This window comes from Parasteatoda tepidariorum, chromosome 3, assembly GCF_043381705.1.
Source record: "Parasteatoda tepidariorum isolate YZ-2023 chromosome 3, CAS_Ptep_4.0, whole genome shotgun sequence".
NCBI classification, from domain to species: Eukaryota; Metazoa; Arthropoda; class Arachnida; order Araneae; family Theridiidae; genus Parasteatoda; species Parasteatoda tepidariorum.
The window spans coordinates 68,307,070-68,329,081 of NC_092206.1; the positions used below are offsets into that span (position 1 = coordinate 68,307,070).

Sequence of the window (22,012 nt, forward strand, 5' to 3'; positions counted from 1 at the left end):
CATACCATTTTTTCACTACATTCGGATTTCTGATTCCCGAAGTATAGGTGGTAGCCGCAATGTGGTAAATGTGGTAAAATAGTTTGTTTAGGAGAGCGGTCCAAAGTATCAATTCTTAATATTAGCTATATTTTTTGCGTATTTTACCGCATCTCGAGAACTATTTAAGCGAATTGTTCCCACAAATTTATGAATTTTGTTTATTCAAGGGTAGTTCGATTCAAAAAATAATTTTAAGTATAAATTTATTGTTCTTTACTATTTTATTTAATAATAGTAAGGTATATAATTTTAACGAATCTAATTTCACTTGGCAAAATACAATTTTGAGTGAAATTGGTCGAATAGTTCTCGAATAACGAGTTTTTTTATAAATTCGTATGCATTCTATACCTTTTTATACTTTACAATTCAAAATTTTTCGATTATTTATTAAATAAAGTTATAAAAAATAATAAATATTTACTAAAAATATTATTTTTGGCAGAGAAATTTCCTTGGAGAAGCGAATTTTATAATTGTGCGCAAAAGTTTCTGAATTAACTTAAAAAGTTCTTGAGATATGACGAAATACGCAAAAAATAAAATTAACATCTATTTTGTTAGTAGTCCATTTTGAACGTCTAACCTTATCAAATAATAGGGACCACATTTCCCAGATTGCGGCTATGCTCTATGTTTTGGGGTATAGAAATCCAAATCTATCGAAAAAATACTTTTGTTCAGAGAAAATACGTTTTTGTGTCTTATTTCGGAAATTAAAATATTTTCTGCACTAATTAATTACCATACCCTTAAGATTGAGTCCTAGAAATAGTTCAAGTGATTATTAGAGCAAAAGATATTAAGTGTGGTCCTTTATTTCGCACTGGATTAAAACAAGTGCAATATTTTAATATGTTTTATTACATTGAAAACTCACACAGAAAAAGGTTTTATTTTTTAAATACTGAAACTCACTTATCCATAAAAAGTGCTCTAAATATGAATAATAAAAATTATCTTAAATTTTTCACAATCTTTGTAAGAATGTATCAATAAATATAATACAAAATTTTAGCATACAATCTAAAATACATCTTGTTTTTACAATATTTAATGCACAATTTTCAGAACAATATTCATGTTAATTTTTAAGTCATTAAGACTTAAATATTTATAGTGATTAAAGTGGGGTGCAAATTCTCAATTCGGGTGAGAGCATTTTTTTTATCTGAAATTAGTTTTGCTCCTAAAGCTACAGAATTTTCTAAAGGACCTTTTTACTGTATCTTTTTTGTCAAAAAGTACAAGTTTTAAAATCTTATACATAGCAGAGGAATGTTTAAATTTTGCGACTAACTTTTAGGAAAGTTAGGCGTATCAGCAAGATTAAAATTGCATAGAAACCCATCCTCGGAAAAGTCATTCTACGCCACAAGACATGCTTCCCTATTATGAACTGTTTAGACGCATGTGGAGAAACTGATTAAGAAAGCTCCTTTAGCGGCTAATGACAACATTTTCGGGTAACGGTTTTCCAATCCAGCTGCCTTAAACGACCTGCTCTTCAGTGTGGCATTTTCTTGAATTAAAAAAGAAACAGCGTGATTTTTAATTTTTCTTTTAGTTTAGGTAGTAAATTTTAAAAGAAATAAAACCTATAGCCAAGAGGAAAATCTCCAAAATTGCATAGGAACCCATCTCCTTCCGGGCATGGGTTCCTACGCAAACTTAATTCTGATGATGTGCCCTAATTCCCTGAGAAGTTTGTCGCAGCATTTACGTGACATTTTTAAACATGTACATTTTGACAACAAAATAGCCTAAAAATTCCATTTAAAAAAAAACTCTAACTTAGAAAGAAAAACCGATTGCAGTTTTGAAATCAGCGATACGAAAGTATCTAAGAACTGTTAAAAAAACTCACGCGACTGAAGAAAAAAAAAACTGTTCCTCTGTGTAATTGAAACAAAGTCTATTTCAGAGTACGTTGAGCAAGAAACTCCGCTTGCACTTGAGCTAAAACTTCGGGATGTCGAAATAAAGTTAATGCTGTCATGGCCATTGATTTTGCTGCAATAAGTGTTGGTGCTTGAGCTTTGGTGGAATAGGAAGCATCGGCGAACTCTATTGTATGGTTGGCGGCATTTGTTTCTATGTCATACACGGGATGTATCGATGGAACAACATGTGAAACATTACCCATATCTGTTGATCCAGCAGGTATCTCTTTCATGGTATCACATTCCGGTAAACCTGGAAATAAATTCATTTTAATACAAAGTAAAAATATGTTTTTGTCTAGTAATTTTTGATTTGCTCATTTAACTTATATTTAAAAATTGTAAAAATGAAGAAATTATTAATCAAAATATGAAAAATTTATAAATAAAAATAGTATTACGTCTTACATTTCCAAAAATGACACTTTTTACAACAAATAGTTCTTAGAATCATTTCCAGATATTTACAGAGAAATTTTTTTTTTGTAAAATTACCACACTGAATACTAAGGACATTTCTTATAGAAAAAACATAATCCTGGTTAATAAAATCAAAATATATAGTATTTAATGCATACGTTTTGCAATTTCTCTTTTCATAAGCAAATGGTTTACCAGAAATTCTGGTTTTCAGTGATCTTGTTCCTTTTGTCACACATTTAGTAAAAAATACAAAACTGGAAAGTAAATTTAACCGAATGAGTGGTTTTTATGTTCTTGTATCATAATAAAATTAACAAGTTCTACAATAGTTACCAAATTAATGTTTAAAAAATATAATTTACTAAATTATCTGTGGCGTATTAAACATGTTAACTTACAGTTAATCTTAAGAGGAACAATACAGAGAAGCCTGTAAGAAAATGATTTTTTAATTAATTTTATAACGATCGTGATAACACTTAACTTAATATTTTTTTTATCTTATTGTACATATTTTAATTTTCTTTCTATCATGTTTCAAATAATGAAAATTTAAAAAAAAAAATCTCTTTTGCAATACAATGTTTATATTCTATTCTTTAAATTATCCATAACTTGCTGTACTCATAAGTGAAAACAAACATCCAAATTTTATTCCATTTTGGTTCTTTTAAACTAAATGAATGTAGTTTTTGTTGCTCGTAGATTTTTTAAAAATATTTTTTCCCAATCTGGTGGTTTTTTGAAACAAAATTAAAAAAAATTACATAAAGTAATTTACATTTTCATGTATTACTCAAAGTCTGTTAATACAATCTAAAATTCCTATGTGCAACAAAAACTATAGTTATCGTGAACATTTTGTCAAAATTTACATCGGTTGAAACTAGTGCTTGTCTAACCCTTTTCTTGTCTATCTATTCTCATGCGACACCATGTATGTTTTTAGAACAGCAGCTAAAATTCTGCGGTTATCTTAGATTTGAGTATATTCTTTGACTGCTGGGAAAACATTTATTTCTAACTGTTCAAAAACTGTATCAAGCATCATCAAAAATTATTTACAGCTATATCAAGTTTATCAAAAATCATTCCAGCTAAATCTTTATTAAAAATTATAAAATCCATTACAGCTAAAAAAAAGGTTGCAATTTTAACGAATTATATTGAAAGAACAATTAATTATTTTTAATGCATAGTTCAAATAATTATTTTCAATAAAATAGTTAAAATGATAGTATTTAATGAAACTGCTTTGATAGGAATGAGTTAATCCATTATCAATTGAGTACACAAGTTCACTATGTTCATACATGTCGCAATGCGTCCTGCGTCGCAAGCCGCTTTCCATATATTTAGCTGAAACTTTTATATTTTTACCAAAATCGATTCAGTATTTTAGTACGATATTCGTAAAGGGATAAAAAAAAATGCAATAATTTTCTTCTCACATGTTTTTTTTTAATTTTGCAGTGTTGTTACCCATTAAAACGGCTAAATTCTAAAACTTAACACTTTAAGAAAACTTTTATTAAAACGTTAAACGTTTATTAAAACTTTGAAATATAAATTAGTAGATAAAAATATCTATAAGAAATTAAACAAATATTTATTTACCTAATTGTTCTGAAAATTTTCCGAATAGTTTTCCCAGTACAGGATTTGTTATAAGATTTTCGTAGCAATTTTCTTCATCAAATTGTGCAGAGTAAGTGCAACCAGTAGATGTAGCTGCCCCCTGCATGCACTTTTCCACTTTTGCTTTTAGTTCGTAAACTTCGTTCCTTGTTGGAGCTCTGATGTACATTTTTAATTGAGCTTCAGCTGGTATTATATTGGGTGCAGTTCCTCCTTTTGTAATGATTGCTTGAAATAAATTAATTATATGTTAAGAAAAAGCATTAAGCCAGAGGTTGGTTAAAATAAAACATGTCTGGTGGGAACATGGCATCAAAATACGTTTTGTACACTGTTAGAATGTTCATTCTAAATTTACGGTAAAATAACCTCCAGCAATTAGTATAATTCCTATTAATCGTAAAGTTTATACAGTTGCGAAAAATTCTTTAACTTTACGGATTTGAATACGGTTACAACTGGTTTGGCTAAGGAATCGTGAGCACAAAATTTTACGGTTTGTAACCATTTACAACTAGCATGGTTTAAAGTCCATAAAAATAAAATTTAACTGGACATTTGTGTTAGGTTATGTTAATTTTTTGATTAGGTAATGGACTTTGAATTGATTAGCATGATTTTGACAAATGAACCGTACAATGTAAATTAATTAGTTTATCTGGAGGGGACATCTATTCTTGATGGAATGTTCGTATTCCAATCGTCCAGGATCTCCAATTGGCCGATAAGGAGATTGCCAGTCAGAAGTTTAGCCGGTCAAGAGATTGACAGAGTAGCCTTCTTGGCTATATGTACCGAGCGTCAAAGAATAAAGTGACTTCATAAGGTGGGCTTACTTAGCGATTATAAAATTCTGTTTCTTTAACCTTATTAGGTGAAGAGAGTCAATTAATGATTTTTCTCACAGTTAGCAGTTTCTATACAGCATTGTTAACAGTGTTTTGATTGTTTTTGTTGAATATGGTAAAATAACAATTAAAAGAATTGTTATGTAACCATTTTCTCAGAAAATTTTTTAACAAATTGAGCTGTGAAAAAAAAACGACTTTTTTAACATGAATAAAAAAATTTTATTTGATTTTAACTTGGAATACAGTTTAGCTTTGCGCAACTATTTTGGTTTGTAAAGCATCAAATTCGACGGGATATTACATTCAGTTTTTACAGTGTAGAAATGGAGTGGGTGGAACCAGAATACCAGGCAAAATTTGCTCTAACCTTAATACCTCGCCAAGTTGAACTGTAGTATCTATATTTTAAACTTGATCTAGTACGATACATGGTGTGAAATATTAAATGCTTATGCGCATCGTATTTTTTGTAAAACAACTCACTTATTATATGTCAGTTTGAAAATGGCAACGAGAAGAGTTTTTGTGGTTGCCATGGTGATGGATTAGAATGTAAATAGTTTCTTGATTAAGAGTTTTGTTTTTCTGGTGCGGCGATGCTGTAATTTTGCTGTTTAGTTAATAAATCTAACAGTAGAGTTTTAATAATTTGATTCGAAGTCCTTTGAGTTTTATTTGAGGTCAATTTGTATTTTGTATTTTTTGACACATGGGAACTTAATTAATTTTAGCATTATTTTAAGTTTGCAGAAAATTTTGAAGATTTAATAGTTTAAAACATTGATATTTTAGGTAAATGAAGCAATTTTACTGAGATTGTAAAATCATTAACATTTTGTATGAAAACCGCATAGAAATTTAGAATGTTATTAGAAAAATGAATAACGATTAAATAATAAATGTTAAGGTTTTATAGTTAAAATTCAGCATGTTATCAAAAGAAATAAAATCAAAGAAATCCGACAAAGATGCCACAAACAGTTCGGAATTATAAATATTTTCAAAAATATAGTAGTAAGGAAAAAATTGGTAAGGAAACCTTTAGGTTTATACCTATGAATTATCGTCACCTTTAATGTTAGTTTATGAATTTATAAACAAATCACGCTTGTTTTTACGATTTTTAATTTTTTAATTATATTTTTTTAGTTATTTTTCATGTAATATATTTAGAAACTAAAGTAAAAAATTCTTTACTCTATAGTTCAAACATGATTTAGGAAAACAGTACATAAATGATGAAAACTCTACAATTTTGTGAAAATGCACAGTTGCCAGTGAAAAGTTGAAATTTAAATAACTGGAAAGAATTAAAAATGGAATGGAAATATTAAAACAAAAAAAGATCGTGTTTAAAGAAGGAGAAGGTGGTGTTCTTTCTGAAACAGTTTTTATTTTTGAAAAAAAATATTTTTACCTTCAGTTTTCTTATAATTGTGCATTCCAGACATTTTGTTTAATTATCCATTCCGCATATATATTGTCCATTTGTACAATTATCTATTTCACATATGCGTCCAATTTATTTTCAGTTATAGATTTCCCTCACGCATCTGTTCATGTAATTATTCGTTTTAAATACGAGTCTATTTATAAAATTATCCATTTCGCACATGTGTCCTCTTGTACAATTATCCATTTCACACGTGTGTCCATTTGAACAATTATCTGTTTCACATATGCGTCCGTTTTTATTTTAATTATAAGCTCCTCATGCGCATCAATTCGGGTAATTATTAGTTTCAAATACAAATCGGGTAATTATTCGTTTCAAATACAAATCGGGTAATTATTCATAAAATTATCCATTTCACACATGCGTCCATTTGTATAATTATCCATTTCACATATGCGCCCGTTTGGAATATTATCCGTTTGATACATGTACTACACGCTTTTATAATTACCCGTTTCATGAAAATGTCCGCGTGCACAATAATCCGGTTGACAAATGTATGAGTTTGTTTTATTACCCATTTCACATATCGTATCAGTATACTTAAATGAAATATAAAATTACCATGGAGTCTATAAGATGGTTTTATTTGCTGTCTTAGTAATCCGATGCTTTGATAGAAGCAAACTGCTGCATCCAATGCATTTAAGCCTTCCCAAGGAAATGCTGAAGCATGACTTTCTTTTCCTTTAAAATCTATAACACACTGAAAATAAATTAAAGTTTTGAAATCAAGGTAGCTGTACTAGTTGATTTTCTAAAACAAAAATTATAATCTAATATGCTACTTTTATTTTATTTTCATTCGGTTTGCTTTCTTCCACTTTATTTTTTTTTATAGATATTTACTTTTTTTTAAATAAATGACACTTAAAGTACAAGTATTTGTTGCACTATTGCATATAAATTTGCGTTTATAAATATATTGCATTTGTTGTAATATCGCATACCAGAAAACAATATACTTTTATCTGTTTTTAAATACAATTTAAAAATTATAAACTTATTTTAAAAATTAGAAATGTTAAACTTAAAATTTTCAAACTGTGATATAATTTTTTTTTTCTACTTTACTATAGGTGTAATATGTATTTTGCCAAATACTTTATTGCCAAAAATATAATATTGAATCATTATCCTTATAACTTTATAACAAAGAACTTTTATAATTAAAAATGCTGCAATACCAAAGTAAGCTATTTAACTAAGAAAATATAGTTTAAATTGCTTCAACTAGAAAGGAAAATACTTATTTTAGGGCTTGTTTAGTTGTGAATTAAAACATAATCAATAGCTTTTACGTCGACAATGTTATTGATAAAATGCTATAGTTTAAAATTTATTTTTAATTAAAGAAGAATATTATATTAAATTAAAGAAAATTATAGTTAAGTTGTATGTAATGTGTATTTCTTGAGAGGGCAAAGAATAAAGTTTAGAATATTAAATTTGATGAAAATGGGTTTATTTTGGGTAAGTTTTTTTCGCCACTCAATTTTTAGGTAATTTCTGTTGTTATTATTTAAAAAATATTAATTATTTAAAAAGAAAATATTAAAACAAATGTAAAAAGTAAAATAATTTAGCAAGTTTTTATTTGAACTTTTCCTGTGTTTTGAAATAAATTTGCGGTGAAAATGCTACATAAGTGCTATTGCTGCTCGTATCACTATATTAAATATCATAAACAGTGGTTCTTTCCAAAAAATTAATATTTCTTTTGGTGATAATTCAAATGGCTCTTAGAAACATTTTTTTCTTCCTCAAACAAGATTTCTAGAAGTGCATTAAGATTGGTTTAAAAATCGTAGTTATACATTGATTTTAAAAACTTCAAAACATGAAGTTGTTACAATATCTAAGCTGTATAGCTAATGACCAATAAAAACTTGCAAAACAAGGATCGAGTCGTATTCTTTGAAAAGTTTTGATAGTCTGATTATTGATATTATATTTTTTCTGAATCCTTAAGTAACTTTCAGCCTCTTGTGCGTCAAAAGTCTTTTTTACGAATCTTGTGGTGTTTATTTCGTAATAACACCCAACAACAATCGAATTCCTATTTGTACTCTCTCTTTGAAAGCTTTTTACCATTTTTGAGATGTCGTAAAGAAATGAAAATGTGGGTTTACAGTGAGTATCAATTTCAATATTTCGAGGCATTGCGTTTTCTGAGCTAGTGCAAAACTCAATTTTCAAAAATCTTACAGAGAATGAGAACACAACGAACCACGGAATGTTAGCAATTAGCAATGTAACGTACAGGCTACTGAAATTTTAGCAATGTACCGTAAATTGGTAAGGCCTACTGTAATCATATTTTTTCCCCAGCTTTTATACAATTGTACAGACAAATGCCAGTTTCTTATTGGCTTGAATCATAAGCCGTCTCATGACGTCAAGCCTGTCATATTCCGAAACCACGCCTAATTACTTAATGTTGTCACTGAATGGTTGAAAGAAATAATAGAAGAAATAGTGCAAGAGATAAAATGCAACGGATACGCAGTGACTTTTATGTCTGTCCTTGCTATGAAGAAATGCAAAGAGACCAATAATTTTCACGCATCGTTTGACAACGTAAATGATTGTGTACGTTTTGATTTGTTTTTGAAATTTGGAATCTGATATTAAACGAAAATAATTCTCGACCACCCCCGGGTCTTTTAGAGAGGACAGCATTTCTGCGGACTTTTGAATCTTTGACAATTTAAAACTTTCTATTTATTGAAAATTCTGACTCAATAGAAAAAAATGTTTTCGAATTCAGCGCTAAAAATCCCCAGAAACTGAATATTAAAAAAACAAAAAACAACCACCTGGAACTTGTGTGATCATAGTGTTTCAGATTCATTACAGAAGAAAAGTCTTACATTTATCTTGCTAAGAGTTGGTGGCGCGAATATCGTGAATTTCCGAGGATGCACCATCATTGCTACATCAATATCTTTGAAAGCTCCCTTCTTGATCAACTGGACTTTTCCTCCACCTCCCTCTTCGGCCGGTGTTCCAAGAACTACCAACTAAAAGGAAAAAAAAAACACAAAATTAAAGTTAAAAAATAAATAAAAGGCTTTTTTAATTATTGCCTTGAATTGTTTCAAGTTTTATGTCAATGCCTTTTATAGTTAAGGGTGAATTCACATTGAGCTCTGACGTCAACACATCAGTGTACCGTATCGTCTGATGGATTTTAGAATATCTATATTCTGTGCTTGCACAGAGAACGCAATTTACGGAGATGTTTTGACGTTACTGAACTCACTCTCATGCCTTCAACGATGTTTTATTGTTACCTTCGGTGTGATAAAGTTTTTATTTTTATTATTATTTTCCAATGCCCACCTGGTGAATGACCTTTCCTCATACAGGCATCTGAAGGGCAGATTTGTTAGCCACTCTTCTCACAGTTTCCCACAGTAAGGACAAATAGTACAGAGAATGGAAGAACATCTATGCTTTACCCTGGAATCAAACCCAGAACTTTTCTGATGCAAGGCTAGTTCCTCTGACTCCTACACGGGCCGGTAGGTGATAAAGCGATTATAAAATATCAGGTTTGCATCATGAACTTTGGTAATCGTTGAAAAAAGGAATTTGCGAAGAACAAAAAATGGCAAATATTTCAAAACACTTAATTTGAAAACCTGGGTTGGCATACGGAAAGTAATTTATTAATGCTCAAAAATTTAAATTTCAAATATTTGAAGCTATTAATAAGGTCCATTATACAAGTAATATTTTTTACCAAGTGGAGTCGGAACTGACATTTTTTCACAATTAAATGTGAGAATTAAGATTTGGTGTCGTTTTTTCCAAGTTTAAATTCAACTGTCTTTGTTTAAATTTAGAAAAAAAAATAGCAGCCAGAATTTTTAAAATTTTATGTTCCAATTTTTTTTCAATCTTGTTGCCTTTGGATGTTTTATGCAATCTTCATGAATATGTTATTAATGACTTTTATAAGATTATAATGTGTTTAATTTACAAAACGTACATTACTTTGCCAACTATAGTAGGATCAGCCTCCATAACTGCTTTAATACCTATACTTGCAGCAACACCAGCTTCAGATATTAAGTTATGACCACAGCCGTGTCCAATAACTGGCAAAGCATCGTATTCCAACAAAACAGCAACCACAGGCCCTTTATCTAAAATGTGGAGCTTATGAAAAATAAAACTATTTAGAAAAAGTTTAATTTTTTTCTTCAAAATTTAATATTAAATTTTTTTTATCAAATATTAAAGATATTAATGAAAGAGGAAAACAAATTATAGCTACATTAATATTATAAGCTAATAATCATTTTCGTATTGCTTAATTTTCCTTTTGAATACTAATGACTCGTTTAAAACCAAGCCAAATAATTTGAGAGAATATACCGTCGGTGATCTTTTTATTCCGGATAAAGAGCAAAATGCGTGCTTAAGAAAATGGAAACATCTCGAAATACGTGCTTAAGAAAATGGACGCAGCTCAAAATGCTTTCTTAAGAAAACAGACACAGCTCAAAATGCGTGCTTAAGAAAATGGAAGAAGCTCGAAATGCGTGTTTACGGAAATAGATCGAGAATTTCAATCCGTTTTTTAAACCTCTCTGATTAAAGTTAATTTTTTCTGAAGAATAAACTAATGAATTAAAATAAACTAGGAGGCTCCGCCCCCTGCTCGCTAACGCTCGCCAACCCCCGAGAATTGCTACGCAATCCTATGTGGTTCACGCCGTGAACCATGGCTCGCTGCGCTCGCTCGCCAATGAACACAATGTTCTAGCACAAAGACATAGTATATTATCATCAAAGACATAGTATTTTATCATCAAAGACATAGTATTGTACTTATGTAGAAGAATTCTATCAATGTTCTTATTGGCTTTTAAAAAAGTATATTAGCTATTTAGATTGTACATGGTGAAAAAATCAAAACATTAGCTAAATGAGAAACATATTAGCAAAATAAATTATCAAATATTGCAGTTACTCACCTAAATTCAACTAAATGTGTATAATAAATTAGTTAATGCTAGAAATTCTGAAAGTTTTAGAAAAAAATTTTATTATTTAAAAATATAAACTTTAAACCCTAACTTTTCCTTGTGAGATAATAACCCTCAAAAAGTCTTTCATTTTCAAGAACACAAAAATTTGTTTTATCGCCAAATGAAATATTTTTTGGTGATCAGCATTATTGAAATCAATTTCTATATTAATTAACATTTGTGATAAAGTACATAACATTTTAGAACAAAATAAGGATGTTTTACATACAATAAATTAAAATGCATGGCTGTTAGCATTACCCGAGAAATACCACGTGGAGGTCGCCATGCTGCATTTCTAATCGGGGAGTTTTGATTTTGGCAGTTCCCCTTGCCTACTGCCAATAGAAGTTTCAATTAAATTTTTTCCAAAAAACATTTTTTTCTGCAAAGCTCTAAGAAATTAACACTAAGCATTTAGAATTTCTTTGAAAACACAATTATAGATTTGGCATCTTGGAGCAATTACTGAAAGGCTGTCAAATGACTTAACTCTTGACAGGCCAACATAAAGTTGTCCATGACTAAAAACTTGTTTAGTCAATACTAAACTGATTTTATCAAAAGTCTGACCTTGTGACTTATATATAGTCATGGAGAAACCTAGCCTAATTAATTCCTAATTGAGTTTAAATTAAATATTATCATGTTTTTAGGGCATGAATCTGAATTGAACAACCTGATAATGCTCACTCTGGTTATTGCTTCCGTTATTAAAAGCACTATATGTTGAGCCAGTTTAAATTAAATATTATCATATTTTTAGGGCATGAATCTGAATTGAACAACCTGATAATGCTCACTCTGGTTATTGTTTCCGTTATTAAAAGCGCTATATGTTGAGCCACTTCATGTGACATTTGCCATGTGACATTTTTAGCAGCAATCATTGGTCGATTTTCTAACGTTGCCATTCAGGGAGTTGTAATGAGGCTTTTTTTTGGTGCCGTGTAAGAGAAATATATATATATAGATTCTTAATGTAATGTTCTTTTTCTTAGATTGCTTAATACATTTTTTTAAAAATTAGTCTTTTTTGAAAAGGCTTTATATAGCAGTAACTGTTTTTACAAAGCTGTCATGAATCATATAAGTTTAGAATATTCTCATTAAGTTTAAGTTGTTTGAGCGTACGATGCACATGTGTTGTACGTTACACTTTGTAAAAAACATTTTATCTTTTAGAGTTCTGAATACAGTGATATCGTCTGAAAAGTTACATTTGTAATATGCGTAGTTACCTGGACCTCAAAGGTACTTGACCTTTTAATGATTATGCTTCTTTTAAAAAAAAGTAAAAATAATAAGTAAGAAATTCTTCGTTTAGTTGTTGAACTTGGGTTGATTATTGAAAGTCCCATTTTCACTGCGCTCATTTTATTAAATCCTCATTTTAAGCAGTGTTAATTTTAAAAAACAAGCGCTTTGAGCTGTGTTTATTTCCTTATGCACAGGTTTTGAATTGTCCCCAGAATAGAAATTTACCGTCAATCTGTAACTTAACATTATTATTTGAATTTTCTTCAAAGAGCTGAATAAAAATTATTATAGTATGTTATAGAAAAGAGAAATAGCATTTTTCTTGAAATTTAAATTACATTCAACGAAAAATTATCTTCACTTTCTGCATAATTACATGATTTACGAATTATTTTCCTCGAATTATAAATGTTTGAAGCGGACAAATTGTTTTTTTATGTAATTTTAAATTTGTGAACACAATAATAATTTGTAAACATAATAATTAAGCAGATCTTATTTCGGAAAATAAAATGCCTCATCACTGTAATAACTAGATTTAAACACTAATTATTAAATGTAAGACAAAATTGTCGACGAATTTCATTACGTTTTGTTTAAAAAAGTATCTATAAATAAATCTGAAAAAAAAAAAAAAATTAATTCTAAAAAAAAAAAAAAAAAAAAAAAAAAATTAAAANTCTCACTCTCAAAAAAAAAAAAAAAAAGAATTTGTTTCACAAATAAATTTCAATGTTTTTTTTTTCAATGTACTTTGTAATTTTTTGATAGATTTATTGTCTAATAATTCTGAAACTTCTAGAAAAATATTTAAAACTTTGAAAAGTTAATAGTATATTTATAAATGAAATGAATAGTTTTTTCCCTACTAAATCTATTCGCACCCTATTTTCAACCAATTTAAAATTTGTTCATTAAATAATGACTAAAAGTATACTTAAAATTTTGACACTATAATCCCTTTTCTTAAAATATTTAATATTTACTTATTTATATATTTTATATTTCAATATATTTAATGCAAACTTCTATATAATAATAAAGCTTTTTTTTTATGATCATGCTTATATATTATGCATGTTTACATTGAAATGCATAATGTTTTTATGTTAATATTTATCATACATGCTTTATTGTGAAAGTGCTTGATAAAATATACTTAATCTGTGTTTATCTTATATTTTAGGTTGCGGTAAAATTGTCTTTTCTAGTGTCTTATGCCATGAAAGCTTCTTAACTTTTACCTGTTTATTAATGGTCTTAAAGAGAAGTCTTATAAATTAACAAACATAGTCTTAACAAATCTTAATTTAAGTTTGAATAAATTAAAAAAGTAAATTAAAATAGCATAAAAGCCCTGAATAACAATTAAATTTTTTTTTCCGAATGGCAGGCACTGAACTTTATTCATTTTGCCAGAGTTGTTACTCATTTCGCGTTACCCCAGTGGGCACCTGTGAACCAAAGTCACAGAGGCGAGTAACATTGCCCACACCACAAACCCGTTCATAGGGTCGCCACATTCACTCATCACACCCAACAGAGAACAACACAAGAGAGAGAAACATCCATGCCCAGAGCAGGATTCGAACCAGCGGCCATTGGCTTTGCAGTCAGGCGTGCTAACCACTCGGCCACCTGGCCGGCTTAAAATTTAAAATAGTACTAGTAATAATAATAGCAGCAATAATAATTTCGCTTTCAATTAAATATAAGTCAAATAAAAATTGTAATTATTACATGCGATCATAAACAAGTAATTTCATTACACAGTGTATGTGATAGAAAGTCAAGTTTGCTAAGTCATTCCTATAGTTCATTGCTGCATGAAATTAATTTTCATTTAATTCATTAAATAAAATACATAAGTATTTAACTTTTTTTTAAAAATTAAGGTCTTCGAGTGCATTTCAGAAATATCTAGATTAATAAGTAACTATAACTTAAATGTTAAGTTCTCTTCAGCTTTCAGTTCCATTTAGCTTCGAGTAATTTTCAGCATAATTCAAGTTAAAGAAACCTAATCCTCAACCTAATTTTATTAAATGATTAAGCTTTCGGCATTCTTTTCGGTATAACCTAATAAAATTTATTCACCAACCTAATCTTATTAAGTTCCTTTCGACATAACCTAATAAAATTTGTTCACCAACATACTCTTATTAGATGATCAAGTTCCTTCTTTAGACATTACATATTAAAATTTATTTACCATCCTACTCTTATCAAGTGATTAAGTTCCTTTTAATATAACCTAATCAAATTTATTCACAAACCTATTCTCATTAGATGATTAAGTTCCTTTTGACTTAACCTAATAAAAATTATTCACCAACCTAATCTTATTAAATGATTAATTTCCTTTTGACATTAACTAATAAAATTACTTTTCATATTTTGAAAAATTAACAATAAAATTATTTCTTACCTTGTGTCGATACATGTTCTGCTCGAAAAGCTGTTGGTAACAAATAATGTTTTGTAACATTGAAACCATATTTCCGTAAAGTGTCAGTCAAAAAATCATGAGCTTGAACCTCTTCATATTGAAGTTCAGGATTCATCCATATTGTCTCACTGATATTGTGCAAAATTTCTCTTTGTGAATCAATTTTCTCACACACTATTTTTAAATCCATGCCAGCCATCTTAAAGTCTTGTATTTTGAAGAAATTTATTATTTTTATATTGTGTCATGACGCCTACACACAATCTCTAAAATATCAGATTTGATTGTATAAAAACACAATGACGATTAACTTTCAATATATTATAGTATTTTATTTCTATTAATAGATGGAATTTACTGAAATCAGTAAAGTATTGAAAAGAAATTAAATTGCTTTAGATTTTATAAAGGTGAGACTTTGGAATATTAAATTTGAAGCAAAATTTACAATACCAATCATAAAAAGAAATATCTGACACAAAGCTTTTATAAAGAAAGTTATCTTCTCTCTCTAGCTTATCTGAAATAATGATAAAGGTTATTTTAGTCCGCCTCTTTATTCGTTCGTACAATGTAAGATTTAAGCAGCTGTGTTTGGCAATAAATAAATATAAGTATGAATTTTTGCTCCGTCCTAGGGACAATACAAAACAAAGCATATTATTTTTCACTGAAACAAACTAGTTGTTTCCTTCTTATTTTAAAAAAAGATTTGTGATCAGTATAAGAAATGCACAAATAATTGTAGAAATGCAAAAATAACTGATTTTATTAGCGACTTATTTTAATATAAAAACAGATACGGAATGCTGATAGAAAGTACTTATACGTTGATAAAATTTCCGTATAAAAATATACACTTTTTATTTGGTGAAAATTACTCATACCTGATAAAATAGTAGTCAAAAAAAATTTCTTTTTATTATATATTATAGTACCTTTTGTAAGAAACTGTCATAATTTTCTCGCAATAAAATAACAAAAAATTTATAAAAATAATTTATTTTATAATAATTTATGTATACGCTTATTATATTGTTATAGAAAATGAACAATTAGCCTATTTGTAGAAAGTAAATTAAGTTATAGTAACACTGCAGAAATATAATTAATTACTATATAAAAATTTATAATGATTGTTTTACTAATACTAATTTAATCACTCATTTTCTTTTTGTCTTCTCTTAAGAGGTTTTATTTTGTTATTGGGTACATCATTAGTTGTCACAACAAGACTGGAAAGAAAAATTTATTTAGTTCTGTACAATAATACTACATATCAATTGTTGTTATTCATCTTTTTCATCATATTCACCCTTTAGAAGTTTCTGGCACGATATGAAGTAAACAGACGTGAAACAATTTTCACTGAAAGAAATAAGGGGAAAAAATCATTTAAAAACATAAAAATTGCATTAAAATACTTCACATTGTAAAATTAATTGGAAACACAATTGATGTTGAAGCAATTTATTTCTGCCTTTTCTTGTACAATTAGAAACAACAATCATTGCAGCATTTATAACAAGAGAACTTAAATCCTTTTAGAACTGAAAGTTTTTTTTCATAAATTCATCAGCAAAAGTGATAGAGTTACCATTAGCACTTTTTTAATGGAATATTTCAGTGAAATGGATCACTAAACGTTTAAAAGGTAATATTTTAAGCCTTTTATAATTAAATGTTTTACTCATACATTGAGCAGCAGAATAAACATGTTTAAAATGTAATTTTTTAATAATTTTAAAATCAAATGTTTCACTCTTATACTCATTAGTAGATTTAAAAGAGTTCAAATTGTATCCCTTTAAAATTCTATAATCAAAGGTTTCACTAGAATGTTCATCAGAAAACGTAAAAGAGTTTAAAATTATAATCTTTTATGACTTCTGTAATAAAAGTTTCACTCGTATATTCAGCAGCAGAATAAACAAATTTAAAATGTAACCATTTAAGGCTTTTAGAATTTTTTTTTTTACTCTTTTATTCATAAGCAGGCCTTTCAGCCATTAAAAGCTTATATAAAGAACAACAACACCGATTTACCTGCAAAAGTGCTCTTTTCCAGGTTTTAGAATAGCTTGTTTACATGATTCACATATTTGCAAGTTTGCAGCAAAAGCCTCACTGCTGTAGTCCGGTGGGCAACCGATTTCAACCATTTCTTCGGAGTGTACTACTACACTGAAGATAGTCAAAGTAAGAACGACTAAACATAAATTTCTCATTTTCTATTTCTGTAAGAGAAGAGTTGTAAGAAATTATCTTACTTAGAATGTAACCAATAAATGTTCATCGTTAGCAAAGAGCAGAAAAACTATGATTGGAAATTTTTAGATTGAACAAAATTTTATTGTTAAACTTTTTAAAGTTTTATTCGTTGTCAGATTTCAGGAAGTAAAACAAATGATGAGCAGTATTTTTAGAATTTAAAATGTTCAGTTTCTGACTGCATATAAAATTAGAAATATGCTTGGAAATTTTTTCTTTCACTGAAAACTATCTTATTTGAATGGTCGGTAGAATATATTCTATGCGTACAAACGAATGTTAAATTTTCTTATATTTACATAGTACGAAAATCATGAAAAAGTTGAATTCTTGGTTGTTATAAAAATGAATTGTAAGACTAGTTTTTTTTCTATGCTTTAGACAAGTTAGTACTTTTAAAAAATATGTATATATTGCTTATAAACGATTTGAAATTTATATAAAAAAAATCGTTTAAATGAATTTCTTCTGGCTATAAGTCCACAAATAACTTTTGAAATAATTTACACATTGGTGTGAAATTTCCTTCTTCAGATTGCTACATTTGATATTATTATCAATCTACAATATTTCTTCCGTACATTTATTTAAATATTTAAATTGTACTTCAGTAAAATGTTTGCGAAACGTGTTTTTATTTTCTCGGAGTACACCAAAATGAAAATAGCATTTTTGCAAAGTACCCGCGCCATATATTAAAAAAATTAAAAGCAGACAAAAAGATTGAATTATTAGTTAGGTCCAAGCAAAAAACGTCTTAACTTAACACTATTATTTTGATTATACATAAGCAAAGATAAAATATTTGAAAAAAGGACAAATAATGCCGGAGAATTCGGCATTATTTATACTCTATTTGAGTTCTTTATCTTTATTTCATGCCAGCTAAATAAACAACGTTACAAAATAACTAAAATTGCTGTTAATGGATGGAACAGTTATGATTCTTTCAATTCTAATTATTCTTTTTGTTAGATTAGTTGTCAACATATACATGAACATTCCATTCCATATATTGCATAACCTTAAATCTTCATAATAACTGCTTAGAAGTTCCGCAACGCATTTTTTTTATTTTTAAAACCTATGCACGAATGTAAGTTTTTCGTAAGTATTCTTTTTCTGAATATTTTTAAACATTGGGGAGTCATGTGATTAATTATTTATATTTTATGTGTCACTAGCACATCCGAGTATTTGACTTCCCTAAAACAGCAATTTGGGGGTCAATTTTACTTTCATAAAAAATTGATGTGCTGCCTAAGTAAGTTATTCTTTAATTGTTGAATATTGTTAAGAATTCATTACATAAGGAATGAAAGATTGTTTTGTTATTTTTTTTATTAATTTAATGACATTATTACAATATCGCGTAATATTGCATTGAAGATTATTCTTTCTCAGGAGTGCAAGTCATACGAAAATAAACAAGAGATACTTATGTAAATACTATGCATTTGTACACAATAGGTTTTAAAATGTGGAAGTTTCATCATTAGTTAGACATTTCGCTGGTTCAAAACTAAACCGACACTTCTGCACTCACTTCTCATTCAAATAACATGAGAAGTGAATGCAGAAGTGTCGTTTTAGTTTTGAACTAGCGATTTGCTCTGACATACAGCAGACCACGTGGCATATCCACATGACGTGAAAGTTACAGCAAAACATCAACAAATTGATTTCTAGTATCTCTTATAGTTATCAGAAGATTTATTCTGTCTTTTTTGATGCTGAAAGGCGTGTTTCTTTTTTTTTATAGGTTGAAATTTATTAATTAGGGGCAATCTAATGCATAAAACACTAACGCTATCTCGTTGCATTTCAACAAGCACAAGAATGAACTCGTTATGCGTAATTAAGAGGAAAAAATATTTCTTGAAAACAATCCAAGCATTGAAGTTAGCAATATTACGTACGTTGATAAAATAAGGGACAACCATTAGCAAGTTGCACATAGTGTTAGCTAATTCCTTAGCATCTTGTCGGTCATTTTGATCGATTGCAATAAGTGACAGTACTTGGCATCTATTCTATGTTGTCGTCTGCAAACGTACTGGCAAGAACACTATTTAGAATTATGGCATTCGTTTTCTTTTTCACCTATACATTGAGTGTTTTGATTCCATTTGCATTACAAAAGATGAATATCATAATGAAACAAAAAGGAAAATAGAATGCAATTTTTTTTGTTTGGACATACGATTCCAATTATGAGGGTATTTTACGAAAAAATTCATTTGAAAGTTTTACTGAGGTAAAAAAAATTACCAGTAGTCCCGCTGTGCTCTAATTTAGGTGTGGTTCCATATTTAATGCACGGAATTTTCTCAGAGTTGTATTTCAGTTGAGGCCGTTTTGTTACTTAAAGTTAAATTTGTGTTGACTGTTATATGCGATAAATTTGTATTTTGGCTTACAAGCAATTACTATATACCAACTTTTTTTTCTTGTTCTGGATTATGACAAGAATAAATATTTATAATCAGGATGTACATGGTTTCTTTCAGATGTAATAACGAATTTGTTATTCAATAAGAGCTAAGCAAAGCTACTTCGAACATCGAATCTCAGATACCATGCAATTTAACAAAAACTATTGCGTGAGATTTTAGGAGAAACACAATTTCTGTTCTACAAATCATCTTAGCAAAGTTCAAAGTCTTGTAATATCAAAAACAGGTATGGAATTTCAACAATTGAACGTTTTACTTACGAGGATGAGAATGACCTCTTTTGGCTGTTTTAAGCATTTCTATGATTTTTTTTGTAATTTTAAAAATCAACATGAACGCATGAAATTTTGATACAGTACATTTAGAAACAATTAAGGAAAAGTTAAAAAAATATAAGTTTCGATACTCACGGTTATTTTCTAAAACGGCATACCAAATGGTAAAAAAATGATCAAATTGACCCCAAAAGCGGTTCTAGTGTTAACTCGGATATTTTATTTTATATGGATGAAGTATAATAATTAATATTACACACATGCTGTTATAGAAACTGTCATGCGCCCACAGTCAGAAAAAAAGCATTAATCATATTCTTTTATCGTAACACATTCTCTTGAAGTGGAAAACATTTACAAAATTAAATTAAATTTATTTAGCGAAGAAAATTCCTATTTTATGACATCCTAATACAACTTTAGATACATTCACAAATTGAAAAAAAGAACTATTTCTCTAGATGTACTGTTATTTTCCTTGACTACTTCCAAATACTGTGAAATTAAAGTGGGCGAATTATACTACATATAGTGTAGATTCTGTATACTCAAAGTTTTTGGCGGACAAAACAGCGAAGGAAGTAGAATATAAGTCTCGAGGATGATTGAAACACTTAAATGTAAAGCAAAAAGGATTTATGTTCAAAATTTAATTATAGAATTTTTGTTATGACTTCGTCAAAGTTACATATTTTGGGGAAATGGAAACTCTTTTAGGATTTTAAAATTAAAATTGCGTGAAATATCGGAGAATTTATAATAACTGATCTACGTAACAGAGATGTCTAATCTGACGTCACTTCACTTATCTGTCGATTGGCAATCCATAAATGATCAATGACTTACAAATAGCAACCAATAGGAATGGAATAATGTGTTTTTTAGAATGTGAATATAAATCATTCAATGGAAATTGTGCTAACGTGATTTGTTAATTTATTCCACTCAGTGATATAGTTCAGCTCTGGCTTGGACATGTCTATTCTGTGTTTAAAATTATTTTATTCTGATGCTTATTCTTTCAAATGCATTTGTAATTAAGCTAAGGAATTTTGTCGAAAACAAAAGTTCTGAATTTAATTTTCAAAAAAGCTATTAAGGAATTGAGATGTTTGGATTTTTCATGACAAATAGTACAAAACTTGCTTAGGAGTTTTCATTTAAATTATAGCAACAGTGATATTAAAACAATAACTAGATCTTGTAAATTAATGCAAACTGTAATTTTTTTAATTAACGAGCAAATTTTAAAAATTATTTTCCAAGCAACAAATTTCTTTTAAAAAAAATAGAAAATATTCGCTAAAATCGCAAAAAAAATTCGATACAAAATTTTGTGAAAGGATCAACTTATTACTAACTCGATAGATCTTCATCTTTACACAGATTTCTTTTTACACGCCTTTCATACAATTTAATCGATTTTATATTCTATGTTTCAACAAGTCAATTGCGTTTTGTAACAGAAATTTGGTCTAAAATTGCTAAGCTATTTACGCACATTACATAGACATAATAAATAAGACTATTTATATCACAATCCTTATCAGATAATCCAAATTTCTCTAGTGGTAAATCACAGCACCTACTTACTTTTTGCCGATGAAGCTGAGACTTCAGAAATGTAAGAATGTCTCTCCGTAATCCACTCTCTAATATCCAATATTTATGTCAAATGGCACACGTTTGCAGTTGTCAGATAAAGTAATTGAATACTATTCAAAATTGCATTCGTTAAAAAAACATCTGATGTAGAGTAGTTGCTTTCCATTGTTAACCGGTAGCATCTGTGGTGACAGATATTTTTGAATTTCGATTCAAATTTTCAATAATTATTCTAAAATAGTTCATTTTTTATATTTCCCATTATGCAATTGTCTATTTGAGTCATACGTTATTTCATTAA

At 28.6% G+C, this 22,012-nt stretch overlaps 1 protein-coding gene across 3 annotated transcripts; it reads right to left on the reverse strand.

Annotated features, from left to right (window-relative positions):
• Positions 1 to 887: 887 nt before the first annotated feature.
• On the reverse strand, positions 888 to 21,856 carry LOC107444072 (xaa-Arg dipeptidase). Of its 3 annotated transcripts, none has more exons than XM_016058146.4 (8): positions 21,700 to 21,856; positions 17,151 to 17,341; positions 15,084 to 16,472; positions 10,356 to 10,507; positions 9,227 to 9,376; positions 6,918 to 7,059; positions 4,026 to 4,274; positions 888 to 2,238 (listed from the first exon to the last, which is right to left on the reverse strand). In XM_016058146.4, exons 3-8 carry the CDS (start codon positions 15,301 to 15,303, stop codon positions 1,958 to 1,960), a joined length of 1,194 nt encoding a protein of 397 aa, XP_015913632.1. In that variant the 5' UTR covers positions 15,304 to 16,472; positions 17,151 to 17,341; positions 21,700 to 21,856; the 3' UTR covers positions 888 to 1,957. The 3 variants fall into 3 exon arrangements, with proteins under 3 accessions (XP_015913632.1, XP_071034911.1, XP_071034910.1); XM_071178810.1 differs by having other exon boundaries at positions 10,356 to 10,520; XM_071178809.1 differs by lacking the exon at positions 21,700 to 21,856 and adding an exon at positions 21,468 to 21,621.
• Positions 21,857 to 22,012: the final 156 nt, after the last annotated feature.